Genomic DNA, 17,390 nt, shown 5'->3' with positions numbered 1-17,390 from the left:
TTATTTATTATTAAAATTAAAGTGAACTTAATTTGTGCACCTTAGAGAGGGGTCATCAGCAATAAGCACAGCTGTGTTAAAATCGACATCAGTTCATGTCATCTTAACTGAATTAGATTTTTTTTATTGTTACTTAGATGGGTGAACGAGCTCACAGCTCACCTGATGTTAATTGGTTACTAGAGCCCATAGACATCTACAACGTAAATGTCCCACTCACCTTGAGATATAAGTTCTAAGGTCTCCAGTATAATTACAACAGCTGCCCCACCCTTCAAATCGAAACGCATTACTGCTTTACGGCAGAAATAGGCAGGGTGGTGGTACCTACACGTGCGGACTCACAAGAGGTCCTACCACCAGTAAAAGTGCACAGTCTTCTTACTTCAATCACACGTACTCAATTATTTTCTTTAATTCTCCCAATTGTTTGATTGGAGGGTTGCTGGTAGCGACTATTTAATTGTACTTTTGTGTTTTACTTACATATTAAACGTGTTATCTTGTTGATGTTCCGTAAAGTTTTCAGTAGTTTTCTGTTAATGTGAGGACTGAATAATAAGACAACATAACTTGTAATTCTTCAAATTAACCCATTGTTTCGTGGTAAGTACCGGTTCTCTTATTGTGCATTGCAAATACAATAGTATGCATACATTAATATCTCTGATAATAGTTACACAAGAGTAAACTGGCCAAGCGTTGTTATAACGCAAATAGCATTGGTGAAAGGGAATCCAAGTCTCAGCCTTCGGCCTTGTAACTGTATTATAATTATTACCAACATGTTGATATTACCGATTTAGTGTTCAAATTAAATCTTTCCTATATATTCATTTTTCTGTAGTAATTTTCCACAGCAAGCAGCGATGGGGTAGACAGCTATAGTTACTCTTTTTTTTCCTACCTAAGCTGATAGCCTTAAGAGGCTATTTCAGCATAACCTTAACTAGTAGGTGAGCTCACTGGGCTCAAACCGGAGTGATGCTAACACTGACCCTAGTAAGAGCAGTGCTTTGCAGAATCTACCACCGGATCGGAATCGCGAGCCACTGAGAAGATCCGGCGAGAAACTCAGTGGGCTGTGCTTATGGGTTAATTCGCTCGTTGAGCCTTCGTCGCAAGCGACGGGTTCGACGAGGACGGTGACCGGTGCTTGTGGTACCTAAAAGCACCGTTAAGGGATCGGGTAATTGCTCAATATTCACAGTGTGCTTGTTGATTGTTCAAGATAATTTTGTATACAAGATAAATTTGTATTTAAAAATAATAATTTTTTAAGTCGGAGTCATCGTAACTAAAAGGATAATATGTCCGGTGGATTCGGTATCAAGCGATGCGACAACACCGGGATCCAAATCACGCAAACCTGCCTATTTCTACGGCGAACCATACCTTCAAGTTCGTTGTATAATACAATGTAGACTTTGACCTCATTCCGTAAAGGCAATGGCACACCATGATGTCTACGGGCTGCACTAATCAATTATCCGAGACCATAACTCATGAGTTTACCTATCTAAAGAAATTATCAAGAAAAATATACATTTGATCCTTTCTTTAGACATTAATACGTTTTATCATGTTTTATGAGATAATAATGTAAAAAAGAAATGATAACACGTATAAAAAACATTTTAATATCACGGGTATGATTATATGTTTGTTAAGAGAACATAAAGTTTTAGTTTTGGGTAATTCATTTCATTATTAAATCTCTATATAAGATCGAGTCAAGTCGGCTTTTTTGATATAAATCGAAAGAATTTCATAAAGTTATCCACAACAAAGATTGTTATAATAACGATAAGATTAGTTTCGCGTTCTGGAAGATTTTAAAATGTCTCCAATCATTGATTTTTCTGTTAATTAAAAAAAACTTAATAAAGTCTATGTTTATAAATTTTATGTCTGTTACTGCCGCGAGCTAGTAATGCGTTGCGATTTTTTTTCCCTGCCTTTGCTGATAGACTTGAGAGGCTATTTCGGCTTCTCCTTGACGTGTAGGTGAGCTCGGGTGACGAGTAGGGAGTGTTGCTAACTTTTGCCCTAGCAAGAGCAGTGCTTCGCAGAATCTACCACCGGATCAGAAACGCGATCCACTAAGAAGATCCGGCGAGAAACTCAGTGGGCTGTGTCTATGGGTTAATTCACTCGTCGAGCCCTTCGTCGCAAGCGACGGGTTCGACGAAAATAGTGACCGGTGCCTTTGGTTGCGTTGCGACGTCAAAATCGAGGCGTATAACCTAAGCCGTCATATAAAAGCGATTTACCAAAAATTTAATTTTGATTATCCACTTACGTATAAGTGTTAAAATTAAAGAAAAGCACTGAATCTTCCGTTTATTTTAATATATTATATGTGTAGTGTGCATGCATGATAGGAGGTATTGAAAAAGTAATAATGCTTGTGTGAAAATATAGTAGTATCAATAAGATTTGAGCATCAAGATGACGGTAGGTACATGAAAAATCTGTATATTGTCAAACTTGTCTGGACCACATGGTGCTTAGTGATTACTAGAGAGTTCTTCTAACGATCTACCCCAAACATATGGTCGAAGTTTTTCTTATTTTACATCTGTTTACACGATTAGTTATTACAATAGATCAATTTAAAATATAAATCTGGGTTTATTTTTTTACACGATAATTTTGCTTCTTCGTTTTAGTCGCTCGAACGCACGTGTGAGCTATCTGAAACACGATTACTTAGCCTCAGACCACGGATTTACATGTATCAATATTATATGTTTTTTTCATAAAACATCGATAAAACATCACGAATATATCTTAAGCCGGTAAAAAAATATGTAGAAAATTGAAAAGTAGGTTCCTTCGACGCGTAGAAAATGCGCTTCTCACTTTCCCTCGTTTGCTCAATGAAATGGGACCCCCGTTACGTGTTTTACTCAAAATGAGTATAATATACATGACGTTCTATGAAGTATTAATATGATTTTGACCGAATTCGTATGCTCAGTGCATTAGCATTTTAATTGCTAAAATTACAGTAAAATCTGAGCCCAGGTGGCTCGATGACTTGTGATTTATATGGTAATAAAAAATAACTAAAACTTTAAATCAAGATTAGAACGATAAATACGAATTAAACAATGTAATTATGATAAAACAATTTAAACTGTCATCTGGTTAATGGCACCGAGCCATACACGTATGTATGTAATACCTTCACGATTCTAAAATGCCTCTAATCAACAATTCCAAGGAAGTCGACAGCATTGTTTGCTAAGCGTTAAAATCAACGTGCGAGACTCGCGCAGAATACATTTAAGTAAAAAAATATAAGAATAAAACTTTAAAAACTTTTAAAAGCGGCAAACAAATTAAATTAAAAATAAAATCAAAAAAAAGAAGAACATAGCAACAGATTCGTAACATAAGTTTAGTGTTTAAAAAAAACCGATACGACCGCCATTACAAGATGGCCGCTGCTTGAGGCGGGAAAACCAGAGGCCTTGAGAACCGGTTCTAGTGTTCGCGCACAACTCCATACTGCCTCTAGATAGGATTAATGGCGATTTGCGTATTCAAAATTATTACAATGCTAAAGAAACGAAACAACAAAACTGGAAAATGGATGTTTGATTTCAAATGGCAAAGCTATTGGAGTGGAATCGAAATAGTGGAGTTGATAATTCTGGTAGAACAATGAAAATAGCTTGTTTTTATGACAAAATTCACGTTTTGTTGCACGTTACGTTACTACAATGATTAACTTAGCAAACTAAGCCGTTTCGAATTTATTATTACGAGAAAATGATGTATTGTGTTTTTATTTTTATATATCTTATTGATTTTCAGTCTTGGAACTAAGTTACCCATTTTGAAATTCAATTGGTTTTTGTACTTATCTGTCAGATTTGCATAGTTAGCTACTTGTAGAAATGAAAATCAGGTGCGCTAAACAATAAATAATATTTCAATAACAATAATAGTAATGAACTTACATAACAATTATAACGGACAAATCCATAGGAGTCATTGTTTGTGTGTGTACTATTATATTGCTTGGATCAAAATCAGTTTTCCAAAAATGATAATGTAACTATTTGAATTATCTGATGTAACTTAATTAATATTTGCAGGTATGTTTGTATATTGGCGTAGTTTTGGACAATTTTTTTCGAAATTCGTTAAAGCCTTATATGCAGTTTTCTTTCGCAATGTTCATCCTAGTGCCTGTCTTCCATCAAATAAGATCACAAATTTCATCATCTAACAAATTAAGTGCAAATAAAGTGCGCTTAACACATCTATTATGCAATTAAACTATTTTAAATAGCATACACTATTATACAATTTTGTTGTTTCGTTAATTTTCCAATAATTCTAAGTCATGTAGTTATAATTCCACGGCTAGTTTACTCAAACAATACATATTATTAAATATTTACTTGTTGAAGTTGATTGTCACACAGGGACCAAAGTTTATAAGTACCTACTCAAATCTTCTCAAATAACTTTTTTTTTCTTATTAGATATCTATTTAAGTATATGCCACATCCGAATACTTTCATGTCTGGTAGCAATGTACATATCTCCTAATTTTATTATCTTGTGTGATGTGCTTTCTTGTCGTGGTACAATCGGATCGGATATGACCAGTTCATGTGCAAGGAACAAGTTGAGTATTTCAGCCCCTACCACAGTTATAGGTTATTCGTGATTGGTAGGTTTATTCACGAACTCTCATCCTTGACGTTCTATTGACAATAGTATATGTCATTGTGTAGTATTTGTGTGGAAAGAATCACCCCTGCCTCAAGCCTGCGCAGAGGGGATTGCCCTGAGGCCCGACCCACACTCCCGCAAGGGGACGCGAAGGTCCGACGGTAGTGTGTGGCAAGCACGGTGAGGGACGGCCACCTACCAGATAGACCGACGACCTGGTCAGAATCGCCGAGTCACCTTGGATGCTGGTAACAACGGACCGGCCACACTAAATATAAATAAATAAATATTTACACTAACGATCACGCCACGTTAACTGGTCCCGTGCTAAGTTCGTAAAGAACTTGTGTTACAGGTACCAGATAACTTGAATAAATGTAAGATTTTTATTATACACATACGTATATATAATATACATCCATAACCCTGGAAAATGCATTTTATATTTATCATACAAATATCTTCCCTTGGCGGGATTCGAACCCGCGACCCCCTTGTGTAGTAACCATGTCACTTACCATTACACCAGACGGCCGTTAAAACATCTGGACATCAGTTGGAGAGGCAGCTCAGGAGTGGATAGTTTTTTTTTATTTTTTTTATTGCTTAGTTGTGTGGACGAGCTCACAGCCCACCTGGTGTTAAGTGGTTACTGGAGCCCATAGACATCTACAACGTAAATGCGCCACACACCTTGAGATATAAGTTCTAAGGTCTCAGTTACAACGGCTGCAACACCCTTCAAACCGAAACGCATTACTGCTTCACGGCAGAAACAGGAGGGGCGGTGGTACCTACCCGTGGACAGACTGACATGAATGAATGAATGATATGTCATAGTCAATAACGTTAAAACCTTGTTTGTGTATTTGAAAACCAATAGTTGCTTTTTCTGTCTCGCGATAAGTTATACAGTCTCTCATTTATACTTAGTTTCATGGTAACAGTCACGCTTTTATTTATATGCACGTCCATTAAGGTTTAGCTCGTGACGAACTCGTGGGAAAACACGTTCTATGTAAAATATTATTTCAAATAAACAATACTTTAGGTTTTGATGTCACTCAACTTTATAACTAATATAAATTTTAACTAATATAACTAATATAAATTTCCTTGCACCTACCACTATTTACTCTGCACTACCTTTGGTTGACTCCACCAATGTAAATTTTACATTAAGTGTAATAAAAAAAAAAAAAAAAGAAAACTTTGTATTAGTTTATTCATTACATTACATTTATATATTACATTCAGTTAAAAATTCATCGCACATCATTCACAGTTTTGCGAATTGATTAAAAACTGCACGAGTTTATTGTCCTATTTTTTCTTGAGCCCCTTTTGCTTAACTACATCCATTAGATTTATTTTCTCCGTTGTAAAAAAAACTCCATTTATGGGCATCGCGATAACACGTATCTAATCAACTCCGAACTTTGTTCTCTGATAATTCGAATGATAAAAATATATCCACAATATATTACGATAGGACGTTAAAAAATACATTTAAGTGAATATCGTCAAACTAGTAACATTACTGTAGTACAGTTTATTGTTGAATTTGTTCTTTACATTGAAATAAGTAAATTATGGTTTGGTGTTTAGTAACAACTGAGAGTTTGTATCACGGAGAGGATTTTTATTGCAATCAGGTAAATTAATTTTTTTGTAATAATTTTTCTTTTAATTCTCCCAGGTGTACTTTGATCGATGTAAAGGTTAACCTATAAATTAAAGCCCCAAATTCATCTTTAAAAAGTGTTGAAAATAGCGTTTTCATTTTCGCTTCATTCATAATAATCATGCTTATTGCGATGATGTTCTTATATCACATTAATGTTGTTACATTAGATGCTTTTAAAAACTGAACGGGTTAAATTTGAGAGAACTGAGAATAGCATAGTGTTAGCGCCATCTGTCTTTTATCAATTAAACTAATATCACTATTCTTTCAAGTTTACATATATGTATGTATTTTAAGCTTTTTTTGAAGAAGAAATATTGTTGTTTAACAGATCGATAGTGAAAACTACCCATAAATGAATTGATCGGTCTGAGTCTCTCTACTGAGGTCATTTTCTTTAACTCCTGGAGAAAGTCACCGACTAATCTTAAAGTAAATGAGCTCATGGCCCACCTCGTTGTAAGCGTATCTTGAAAATACATTACTCTTGTGGGCTAGCGATGTGCTCAATCAGTTAATGGTGTCTCAAAAATCTTAATACATATATCTAATAAAAGTTATGATTGATATTTAATTCTGTATAAATCACATAATTTAATGCTATAAATGCGTCAATATAATTTTGATACGGCCATTTTTATTATGATGATGTGAATACGTATTGGATAGATTTTCACTTGAATTTTTCCTCCTAACACATAATTGCTAACACGTGATCTCTCAAAGTATCGAACGTGTTCTTAAGACGCTTGTTTAAAAAAATACTATCTATAATACTCGCAGTGGAGCGGGGTATCATATCGGTCATTCATGGGTCATTGGTTTCCCGCTGGTACTGTTACCAGTATAATTGGACTAGTCAAGCTACAATAGTAGGACGTATTGTGACCTCGCTCAGAACTATCCTCTAACTGGTACGAAGCAGAAAGTTCGACCTCTTGTCTTGTGGTGGGTGATCACAGATGTAGAAACGTCTATGGATCTGTTACATCAATACCAGTGTGCTTAGTGCGAGTTTTTTAACGATTTCGATATCGTAAAAGTTAACATTATGCAGTTCAAACAGTGCCCCTAGCGGCAAACGCAGGCAAACGTTCCAAATCCATACAAATTTGAGTTAACTTTTACGCTATCGACAACGTTAAAGAACTCGCGCAATCATTCCAACTCCATACAATTTCGAGTTAACTTTTACGCTATCGAGAACGTTAAAATACTCGCATTAACCACACAGTAAATCATAGTACCTATATAGCAACAAGCAGCGATTAATAGCCGTCACAATAACACGCGCGTGGCTATTGTCTCCGTAATTTGACAGTACAAACCTTTGACGAGTTCGATGCTAAGACTTTATCTAATTTCTAACGCGATAAGCCCCTTGCTAGGTGAAATGTTTAACGTGTCAATAACACTGTTTGTTCACAATATACCGAGATTAGAATTTTATTATGAATAGAATTGGACAAACGAATTTATCGATTGCTCATTAAGTATTAAGTATTTGTTTTCGTTATCAAATTTTTGTTGTCTTGTAGTGTTGTTTATATGCTACACTTGAAAACGTCAGTTAAGTTATGATGTAATCGATTTAGAATAAAAATTAATTTTCAATAAATAATAATCTAATTCTATCTCATAAATGAATAAAAATAATAATTATTTAGGTAAAGCTAATTATAGATAGACAATCTGCGTTAGCTCACCGCCAGTTGGCAGCGTTCCCAGAAGGCTGGCAGCATTTCCGCGCTGGATAGCAATGCTAATTCTTTGTGCAAAATACGTACCGGCCTTCTGGTCTCCCGAGGCCTCAAATAGTTTTTTTTAAGGTCCTTAAAAAAGGTTTTTAGCATTAAATTGATTTAATTACGAAATGAGTTTTTCGACGCATATTCACAGAGGGTCGTAATTCCGATCCGGTGGTAGATTCTGCAAATCACTGCTCTTGCTAGGGCTTAGCAAACTCTCTCAGGTTGAACTCGTGAGCTTACCTACCGGTCCGCGTGTATTCGGAATAGTCTCCTAGGCTACTAATGATTAAGTAGGAGCAAAAAAAGGTTGAAGATAGGGAAATGAGACCGAAGCTCGTTGGGGATTAAGTTTCTGCAACAGCTTCTTCAATTATATTTTTTTCTCCGTAATCCTGTTTGGGTTGTGGCTTCCAGGACTTGCTTAACGTCGGGTGGGTTTTAGCCAGCCAATCATATTTCACATGTCATTCATATCTATTCCAAAAATTCCATGTCTACTCCAAAAACGTCAATAGCATAACATAAACAATTCAATAATCTGCATTAACTTATTCATAGAGTGTACACAGAATAAATTGCGAGTGGATTTGCCATTGAGTCGCTTGCTGTGTCATTACAAAGCCCACGAGCGTACCTTGAATTAGCTCAGAAGAGGGGAACTACAGTTGAAAGTACCACGGAAGGAGTACCTACCGAAACGGTGGTCCAGAAATCATACGTCACAATTGGGGTTTCAGCCTCACATCCAAGGTTCGGAATACTGACAGCTTAATGATGGATGACAGATAGATCGTGAAGATCGTGAACTAGGGTATCTCAATCAGATACGTGAAACATCAACAAACATTTATCTACACAATTGTTGAACTAATTTCCCTGCGATTTTAAACATAAATTAAGATATTCAAGTAATGTTTATGAGAAAAACTGTTTTTGTCCAGAATACAGTATATATAAATATTTTATTATGTATAATATTACGACATATGTTCAGGGCATAACCCCAACCAAATCTATCCTAAGAAGGAGAGCGCCTGGGGTTCTGTAATACAGGTCTATGAATTTAGTACAGACTTCAGCTCTTTCAAAGGCTAAGCAAGAAGGCTAAAGCAAAGACATCAATAAAAAATTATTAACTATATATTAATACGTAAAGCAAAAACTTTGTACCCCTTTTTACGAAAATTGCGCAGACGGAGGAGTATGAAATTTCCCACTTCTATATTGTTCCCTCACTACTGAGGATCGCGACCACATACGTCGCATGTGATCGCAAATTTCCCATACCTATAGTGAATATAGAGAAGAAATACAGAATGCTATTTTTTTTAATTATGTATAAAAAATACAAATCAATAAAAAAAAACATTACACACACAACCATGTATTTGACACACACACGCATGCATCCTATTTGTTTATTGTCAAACTTTTCTTATTGCTTATAGTCTGTGGTCAAATTGAATATAGATTAAATATTGTTTTTCTTTATTAATATTTGTCTAAAGTGTGGTCTTGAAGAAATCTGCGATTAAAGAAGTCTTTAATAATAGAATCATAATAGTGTACAAACCTATAATTTCAATTAATTGAAGTCGAATTTCGACTACCGCAGGACCACAGTAGTTGTTATTAATAAATAAAAAATCTGAAATTCAGGGCTTACGTTTATGTTTAAGTTTATAATATGTACACAGGGCAAGTGTAGGTTTATGTTACGTCACACATACGTACAAAAGCAAGAAACCTTTCAAATGTGATGACGACGGTGGATGAGCTCCTCGCTCACCTGTTGTTAACTTGTTACAAGAGCCCATAGACACCAGTAACATAAATGGCGCGACTCTTCTTGAGACATGAGTTCCATGTCACAGTTTCGTAAAATAGGTACGATACCCTTCAAATCTAAAGGAAGTTGTGCTTCACCACAGAAATAGGCAGGGCGGTGGTACCTAGCTCACAAGTCGCCTTAGCTTTAGTAAATATATACTATATATAATAGTATAGAAAATTCAAAAATAGAACATTTAAAATATATTTTCTAAAATAAGCCTAAAATAGTTCGTGAAATATACGTGTCCCGTGAATTCATTTATCTACTGAATTAATTCTCGTCTTTGTAAAAAAGCGCTCGTTGATGTCTTTTTTATGGAGCACGTTATTTCCTGTACACGGACATTAAGGTTTCATTCTAAATTAAATTTAATTGTAAATTATTTAAATGTAACATTTACAGATAGCTAGCAATTAGGTTTTTCATTCAATAAAATTACCAGTCATGCTACACTACACGTGTTTGGATAAGTATTTACAATTAATTAGTATAATATTATGACTACATATTATGTATATAAATAATAATAGCATATAAATATTGTGATGCATGTAACCATTTAAATAATATAACGCTATGCGTAAAAAATAATTAAGTAAAATATATTCAGTAGTTTTTCAAGCTAAATATGAAGAGATTGATATTTATTGCATAATATCAACTGTCTTTATCTGTATCTGATCTTTATCTTTATCAACTGTCACACAAATGGCTGGCTAATAGAGGCATAAAGCTTACTTAATTACTGTTTATTATAAAAAGAGTGAATTGCGGAGGGTGTGACGTCATTGATCACTGCGTCTGTTTCCTTCTTTTTTAAATACATACTAAACATATTTCCTATACTATTAAGCAATGCTCACAATATCAGGACTGCCATTATTATAATAAATATTTAAAAAAAATTGACGATAAGATAAGATACCCTTTCGTTTGAATCTAGAACTAAAGTAGGATTTTCAATACTATAGAAACTAAATACTGGTGTAAAACATATAAAAAATGTTTATTTACAAATTTTTTTTGATGCTTTATTCCCATACCCACCTTTATTCCCAAAATCCACACCATAAATTTTGCTAAAAAAATGCATAAAATTTATGGTGTGGATTTTTTTAATTCCAGTAACCACCATATCTATCCTTCCGAACACGCCAGTAAAATGGTTAGATTGCTCTATTTATAAGATCAGTACTAGTTTTCGCCAATTGGACGAAATTTATGACACGCAGACACGATTTAGATTTGTTTTCTCAAGGCGCAAAATATTTGTTTGCAAAAATACTTACAAAAGCTCTTTTAAAACGGTGGATAAACAGAGAAAAAAAAATCACTGGACTGTTTTATCATTGCTCTTTTCCAAACAGATATCTCAAAACATTCTGATTCTCACTCTCCATCAACAAGTACGCTCAACAAATTCGATTACCCCAACAATACGGTCACGTTGCAAAAACATTAAGAGTGACAAATCGAAAATTAATTTTCAATTAATTTATTGAAAAATTAATTTTCGATTTGTCATAACGTCACTCGAACATTATTAGATTTCGATGACGTTATCGTGATGCTGGTTGTATGAGAAAAAAAATCCGTGGCGTACTTTCCGTCGTGACGTCGCAACTCATTGAGCTAAACCTTCATAGCGAACGCCAGCTCAGTACTAGCGTGATCTATCTAACGTACACACGCACTCATCCACCAAATTCAATAGAGAAAAAAAATTCAATACAAATGTTCTGTGGCAGTTGATTGTTTATAAATTCAATTCCTCAAATGTTCTGCGGTACCTGATTGTGGAGTAATCCGATTCCTCAATGTTCTGTGGTCGCTGATTGTGGATAGACATGGACCGAACGTCAAAGGTGCATCAACCCCGGTTTGACAGTTGGAGGTGATTGTGTGAGTGCGGCCTTTTTTTATTGAAGTGACATTTGACTAATATGGAGGGTGAAAGTCGGTGTTACAAAGTGAGTTCATCAGTTATAGATTCGGTGGGAAGATTATTTTTAACCGCCTTCTCTTCAGTGCTTAACTTGAGCGCCGGTACAATAAAAGTCATTGTTATCTTGATTAAAGCACTTTTACGGTTCAATTTCCCATTTATTTTATTGGTAACTTAATTTCCGTCATTCTAAATTGTTCACGCTATAGTCTCGGTAAATGATTCTTAGAATATAACATGATTTTAATAAATTACCTTTCATATCGTGTTTGATATTTCGCTCGTTTCTTGTATGCTGTAGACGCAATCAAATCGAATAAATACTGAGATTTCGAATTTGAAACTGGACTTAGAATTTAATAACAAATTCGGAGGGCGGGTTTGTTTACAATAAATACCATATGATATATTTATAGATCTCGGTACTAATAGTTGACTTATGTAACTTTTAATGTTAGTTTGGGTAGAGGACGCCACTATAATCACTGTCATTCATAGATTGCGATTCCAAAAGTACAGCCAAGCTTTGAGTACTAGATAGCGGAGTTTGAGAACTTGTAACCAAAGATAGGATCGATAGTGATTCCTAAAATTTTGACACTTCAAATATTACTTACTTTTAAGCAACGCAATGTAACACATTATAAGTCAATGGTCTCGCAAGAGCGTTCCGACATTCGGCTATTACTGTACGTCTTACAATGCGCGTTCATAATATTAGTAAAGCATTTTTTTTTGTTGGGATTAGTAAAAGAATGCCTATTTCCATTGGTCTCTAGGTAGAATTATTAACGACTTAGGTTGTTTAAGTGCCTTCTTTGTACTCTGTATTGTAAGATAATTATATTGTTCACTTAAGTTACTCGTTAATGGTAGAACCAACACAATATGAATCCAAATTTTGAAAATGATTCACTGCATTAATTTACTGTCCAACTGTGTTATCCTTGAAAAGGCAAATTGAAATAGGAGTTATTGGGCTGAATGAGGCAAAGACCGTGTTCTATTAGAAATATATCACGCGTTCTCTATCTACGCTATCTACGCGTTTCATTCTGTCCATTATAAGCCGGAATTATATCACTTAAGATTCTTTGATTCCCATAGATCAATAAATTTTAAATCTTCGCCAACGGCGCTTCCATAAAAATTTCGAGAACGATTCTATTAATGCATCACAATAAAAATAAAGATAAATTTTATCTTTTGACATCAGTTTAATTGAGTTTCACCGTTTCTGGGATTTCCGTTTTACGAATACTAGTTTTAGTGTATTATGACGACTATAAATGTGAATATTGAAATTTCTTCTTCTTCTTCGTCGCTTCCTGATTACTGAGGGTCGTGACCATCTTGGTCTAGTTTTTGCACCGGCTTCTTCCAATGTTGCCTGCATTCGGCCTGATTAATGGCTGGTGTTTGTCGAAATTTAGGTTTTGTTTTTAATTAATATATTGCAAATATAAATACAATCAGTGTATAACAAAAATAGAACTTACAGAGGATTTGCCTCCGAAATACCAGAACAGTACGCACTTCAGTTAGATAATGAATGTTTAGAATTCCACTCATCGAAAGACCGAAATATCGGACAATAGTAATTGAATTCATAGATTTCCATAGACAGCGGCTTGGCTCTGCCTCTGGCATTGCTGACGTCCATGAGCGACGGTAACCACTCACCATCAGGTGGGCCGTATGCTCGTCTGCCTATACGGCAATAATAATAAAAAAACCTGAAGGTATAGTGATAATTCGATTTGTTCATGATTCGAAACTACCAAGGCATTATAAAGACTAAAGGTAAATAATTGGTGGGTATTTGGAGTTCCCTTTAAAGACCTTAAGACCAGATAAGAGTCATTGAAGACTTGACTTAACAATATATTAAATTCAACATATGTTTTTCTTGGGGAATCCCAACCACTTATTTTACAATAATACTCTGGTTAAATGTTATCTATCTCAGACATCTAAGTGTTCTGTGCTTATAATATTAAATGAGATTATGCAAAGCGCTTTAACTAGTCTAAAAGTCGAGGTAAGCATCTGTTTATCCTATTTATGGCGATGGAATTCATACGTGAATTGTAATTTAGGTCTTTTTTTATAGAAATCTTGTTTTTGGCGTCTAAGCTGGAGTCTAAAGTTGGCGTTGTTCTAAGTTTATGAGCCATTATAACGCTAGTAGTAGATAAAAACGGATTTTATCAATGCACCATAAATAAAAAAATCTAATAGGATAAAAATAATGTTTTAAATTTGTAAACTTCTCAGAAGAAGTTCTCGACATTAATAAAAATTGAGTTCTAATAGCCGGTACAAAATTAGATTCAGAATTGAAGAATCGAAAGGTTATGGTCGGTTACTTTAGATCGGTCGTTGATCGTCTCGCCAACACAAAGCCTTCATAAAACTATATATCGCTGTTAAAATCCAACTTAAATTGAACTAAGTTTCTATAAATCTTCTCAGCGATAACAGATTCAACGATTTTGGTGTGCCTTTATACAAAATACATGCAGAACGTTGTTTTATGTCCGATCTAAGTTGATCTCTACGATGCGGTTAACAGTCGTGATTGGTAGTTCAGTTTGCATTGGTATTTTAGATCGGTGTAGCATGTGAAAACCCCAAGGTCTTGTTGAAAATGTAACAGGAGGCTGCATTCGTAACAGTCACGACGCGCGTGCGCCCTACCGCCGACATCACAATGAAATGACGTAATATTTGTGTCCGTGGTTTTTGTTGAATGGGCAGCTACTTCCTGTATTGTCTATATACAATTACGATAATGTACAAGTACAATAATACTATTAACGTTTCGAACGCATTCTTATTAGATATTAATAATCGGTTTAATTATCGATCGCGCGATTTAAGACTGTTTCCTGTTTCAAAAATGTCCACTTCTTGATTTCATTATATTAACTGCGTTAGTTATTTTCCAGCTATTGTTTGATTTTGGCGATTTTTGTAGGTATATAATAAAAAAATACAAACCATTCCAGATTACATGGGCCCCAGTTTTCTCCCTATTTAATGGGCATGAAAAGCACGAAATGAGACAAAAGCGACTACAACTAGATTCCAAACCATTTTTTTTTGACAAATATTACATTCATTGGCTACAGGTCATTGACTACAGGCACTAAACACTACAAAACAAAGTGATTGTTGTAACATAAAATTACATATAGTTCTATTTAAACAATAAATAGGATCGTTACAATGTGTAAAGATTAATACTTTAATAATAAACTATTAATGCTTTTATTGATAATAAATGCATCGATAATTCTTTCTTATCCGTCTCCCACTGGCTGTGGTATGAGGGTCTTAGGTTGATCTTGCCATAATCAGACAACGCAATTAGGTTAAAATATCAAATGAACCAAATCGCAGGCCTGGAATTAGCAAATACTTGAAAGGAATTGCAGACTTCCGACTGTGAACAAAAACTGAGCGGATATCGCGTAACCCAAAAAAAAGACGGATGTCTGTTAGTAGGTGTTGCAGTTCATTGATAAATTAGAATTGTACGCATTACGGTTTTTGCCTGTAATTGTGTTTCATTGTTTTGTCTACACTGTTTTATTATACATATATTTATAAGAAAATACTACAGCAGAAATACCCTCCAGATAGCTTTTTTTGGTTAATTTAAGAGATCAATGTTGTTCAAATGTTTTTTAATACGGAATTTAGACATCCGCAAGTTTTTTTGTAAATGTCATTAGGGCGATTCAGGTCTTAACCAGATTTCTTGTATACAGTGATGGCTACCACTACGCTTAGTCTTAATTATTTATTCACACTCCTGGATAATCTACAAGGAATTATCACAAAGAAATTTCAGTTTAATTTGTTTTTTATTAAATTGTTTCTTTATGTAATCCTCTTAGAATCAGACGTCATTAGCATACACGCTAATTATTGTATGTAAGAACAAAAAAATTCACTACTTCAAAACCCGCGTTGAATTCAATAATTTATATCCGCGTTACAGGCGCCAATCGATACTGATTTATGCACGAATACAATAATTTACGCAAATTATTTGGGCCGTTATTGAGTTGAGTTTCAAAAACGACGCCATTATTTTTTTTTTCCCCGAAATTAATTAGTTATCGGCAACATTGTTTTTTTTAATAAAACTTTAGGTACTAATAATAATATGTAGATCGATATTTGTAATGTCACATCGACGTAATTAGGATACTAATATGGCGGTTGGTTTTATTTCTTCAAACTCCTATACAGCTTTTAAGCCTGTTTTTTTTTCGATTGTTTGGAGTATTTCAATTGAGAGCTATTCTCTTATATGCCCAAATATCATCGATGCTCTTAATAACAAAAAAATAGGCCGGTCTCATGAGCACTCACGGGCCCACTTTATTAAACAACAATATGACACTAGAGAAGTTGATTACATTTTTCTTTGGCTCATGTCCGTTGTCTAATAACAAACAGTCGGTGAATTCAGATCGATATTTGAGTGTGAGTTTGAGTGATAGATCACAGTGAAACGTAATTCCTTCTGCCTGTTGATGACAATGAAATGAATCTAGATTCAGTTTTTAACCTCTTCAACGAGAGGGCACGTTAGTTTATTAGTTGTTCCATTACAGAAAATTGTATTGGTTTTGAGAGTGCCACCGAAGGTCACTGTCACCAAAATCAAGAATCATCAAAAATTATACAGAGATACGAAAAGTTGTGTTTACGTGTGGCTTTGCTTGGATTAAAATTTATAGATCTCAGGAACGGCACATTTTGCTAGGTAAAAATTTCAATTTTTTTTTCTTTACCCAGATAACATGTATGCAGATTTTCATGATGATCGGTGATCGGAACAAAATAACTTTCGCATTTATAACATTAGTAATGATAGCGGTATAGACCTATGTGCCCTCGAAACATATTTTACTGGTGATCGACATAATAATTCATTGGTCCCTATATTTATGTTCAAAGTGCCCTATATTTATGTGATATGAAAAAAAATTCTACTATGTCTACAACAACATTTCCAGTTTCACACAACAATTAATTGTGACGACGAAACAATAATATAATTAAATCGTGGGAACAATGCAGATGGTCATTGTTTTAATATATAAAAAAAAAGTTGTTAAGGTTCATTACTCACAATGACTTGAACGTCACGATGTACGTAGACAAGTCAAGTACTAAAGTTTGTAAGAGGGGGTTGTATTTTGATAGCGTCTAAAACAACTTCATTGAGTGACAAAAAATTAACTTTCTAAATTTCTGATATATCGAATCTCGAATATCGAATTTCGAAAATCGAAATCAAATGGTCATTGTTTTTAATATACAAAAAAAAAAAGTTGTTAAGGTTCATTACTTACTCACAATGACTTGAACGGCACGATGTACGTAGACAAGTCAAGTACTAAAGTCTGTAAGAGGGGGTTGTATTTTGATAGCGTCTAAAAACAAATTCATTGAGTG

The 17,390-nt window shown here is 34.5% G+C and overlaps 1 protein-coding gene across 4 annotated transcripts in view; it reads left to right on the top strand.

Annotated features, from left to right (window-relative positions):
* LOC114244052 (DNA-binding protein D-ETS-4) overlaps positions 1 to 17,390 on the top strand; it is a 49,004-nt gene that overhangs the window by 13,905 nt on the left and 17,709 nt on the right. Inside the window, exon 1 of one of the 4 annotated variants that reach the window (XM_089732455.1) lies at positions 6,207 to 6,350. The exons of 1 other annotated variant lie outside the window; for it this stretch is intronic. In XM_089732455.1, coding sequence (XP_089588581.1) covers positions 6,288 to 6,350 — 63 coding nt within the window. In that variant the 5' untranslated portion in view covers positions 6,207 to 6,287. Of the gene's footprint in view, positions 1 to 6,206; positions 6,351 to 11,628; positions 11,938 to 17,390 lie in introns of those variants that run through there. 2 more of the 4 variants (XM_089732457.1, XM_089732458.1) reach the window with 2 other exon arrangements.

The sequence above is a fragment of the Bombyx mandarina genome, chromosome 13 (assembly GCF_030267445.1).
Source record: "Bombyx mandarina strain Sakado chromosome 13, ASM3026744v2".
Lineage (NCBI taxonomy): Eukaryota > Metazoa > Arthropoda > Insecta > Lepidoptera > Bombycidae > Bombyx > Bombyx mandarina.
This window is presented reverse-complemented; position numbering and strand designations above follow the sequence as displayed.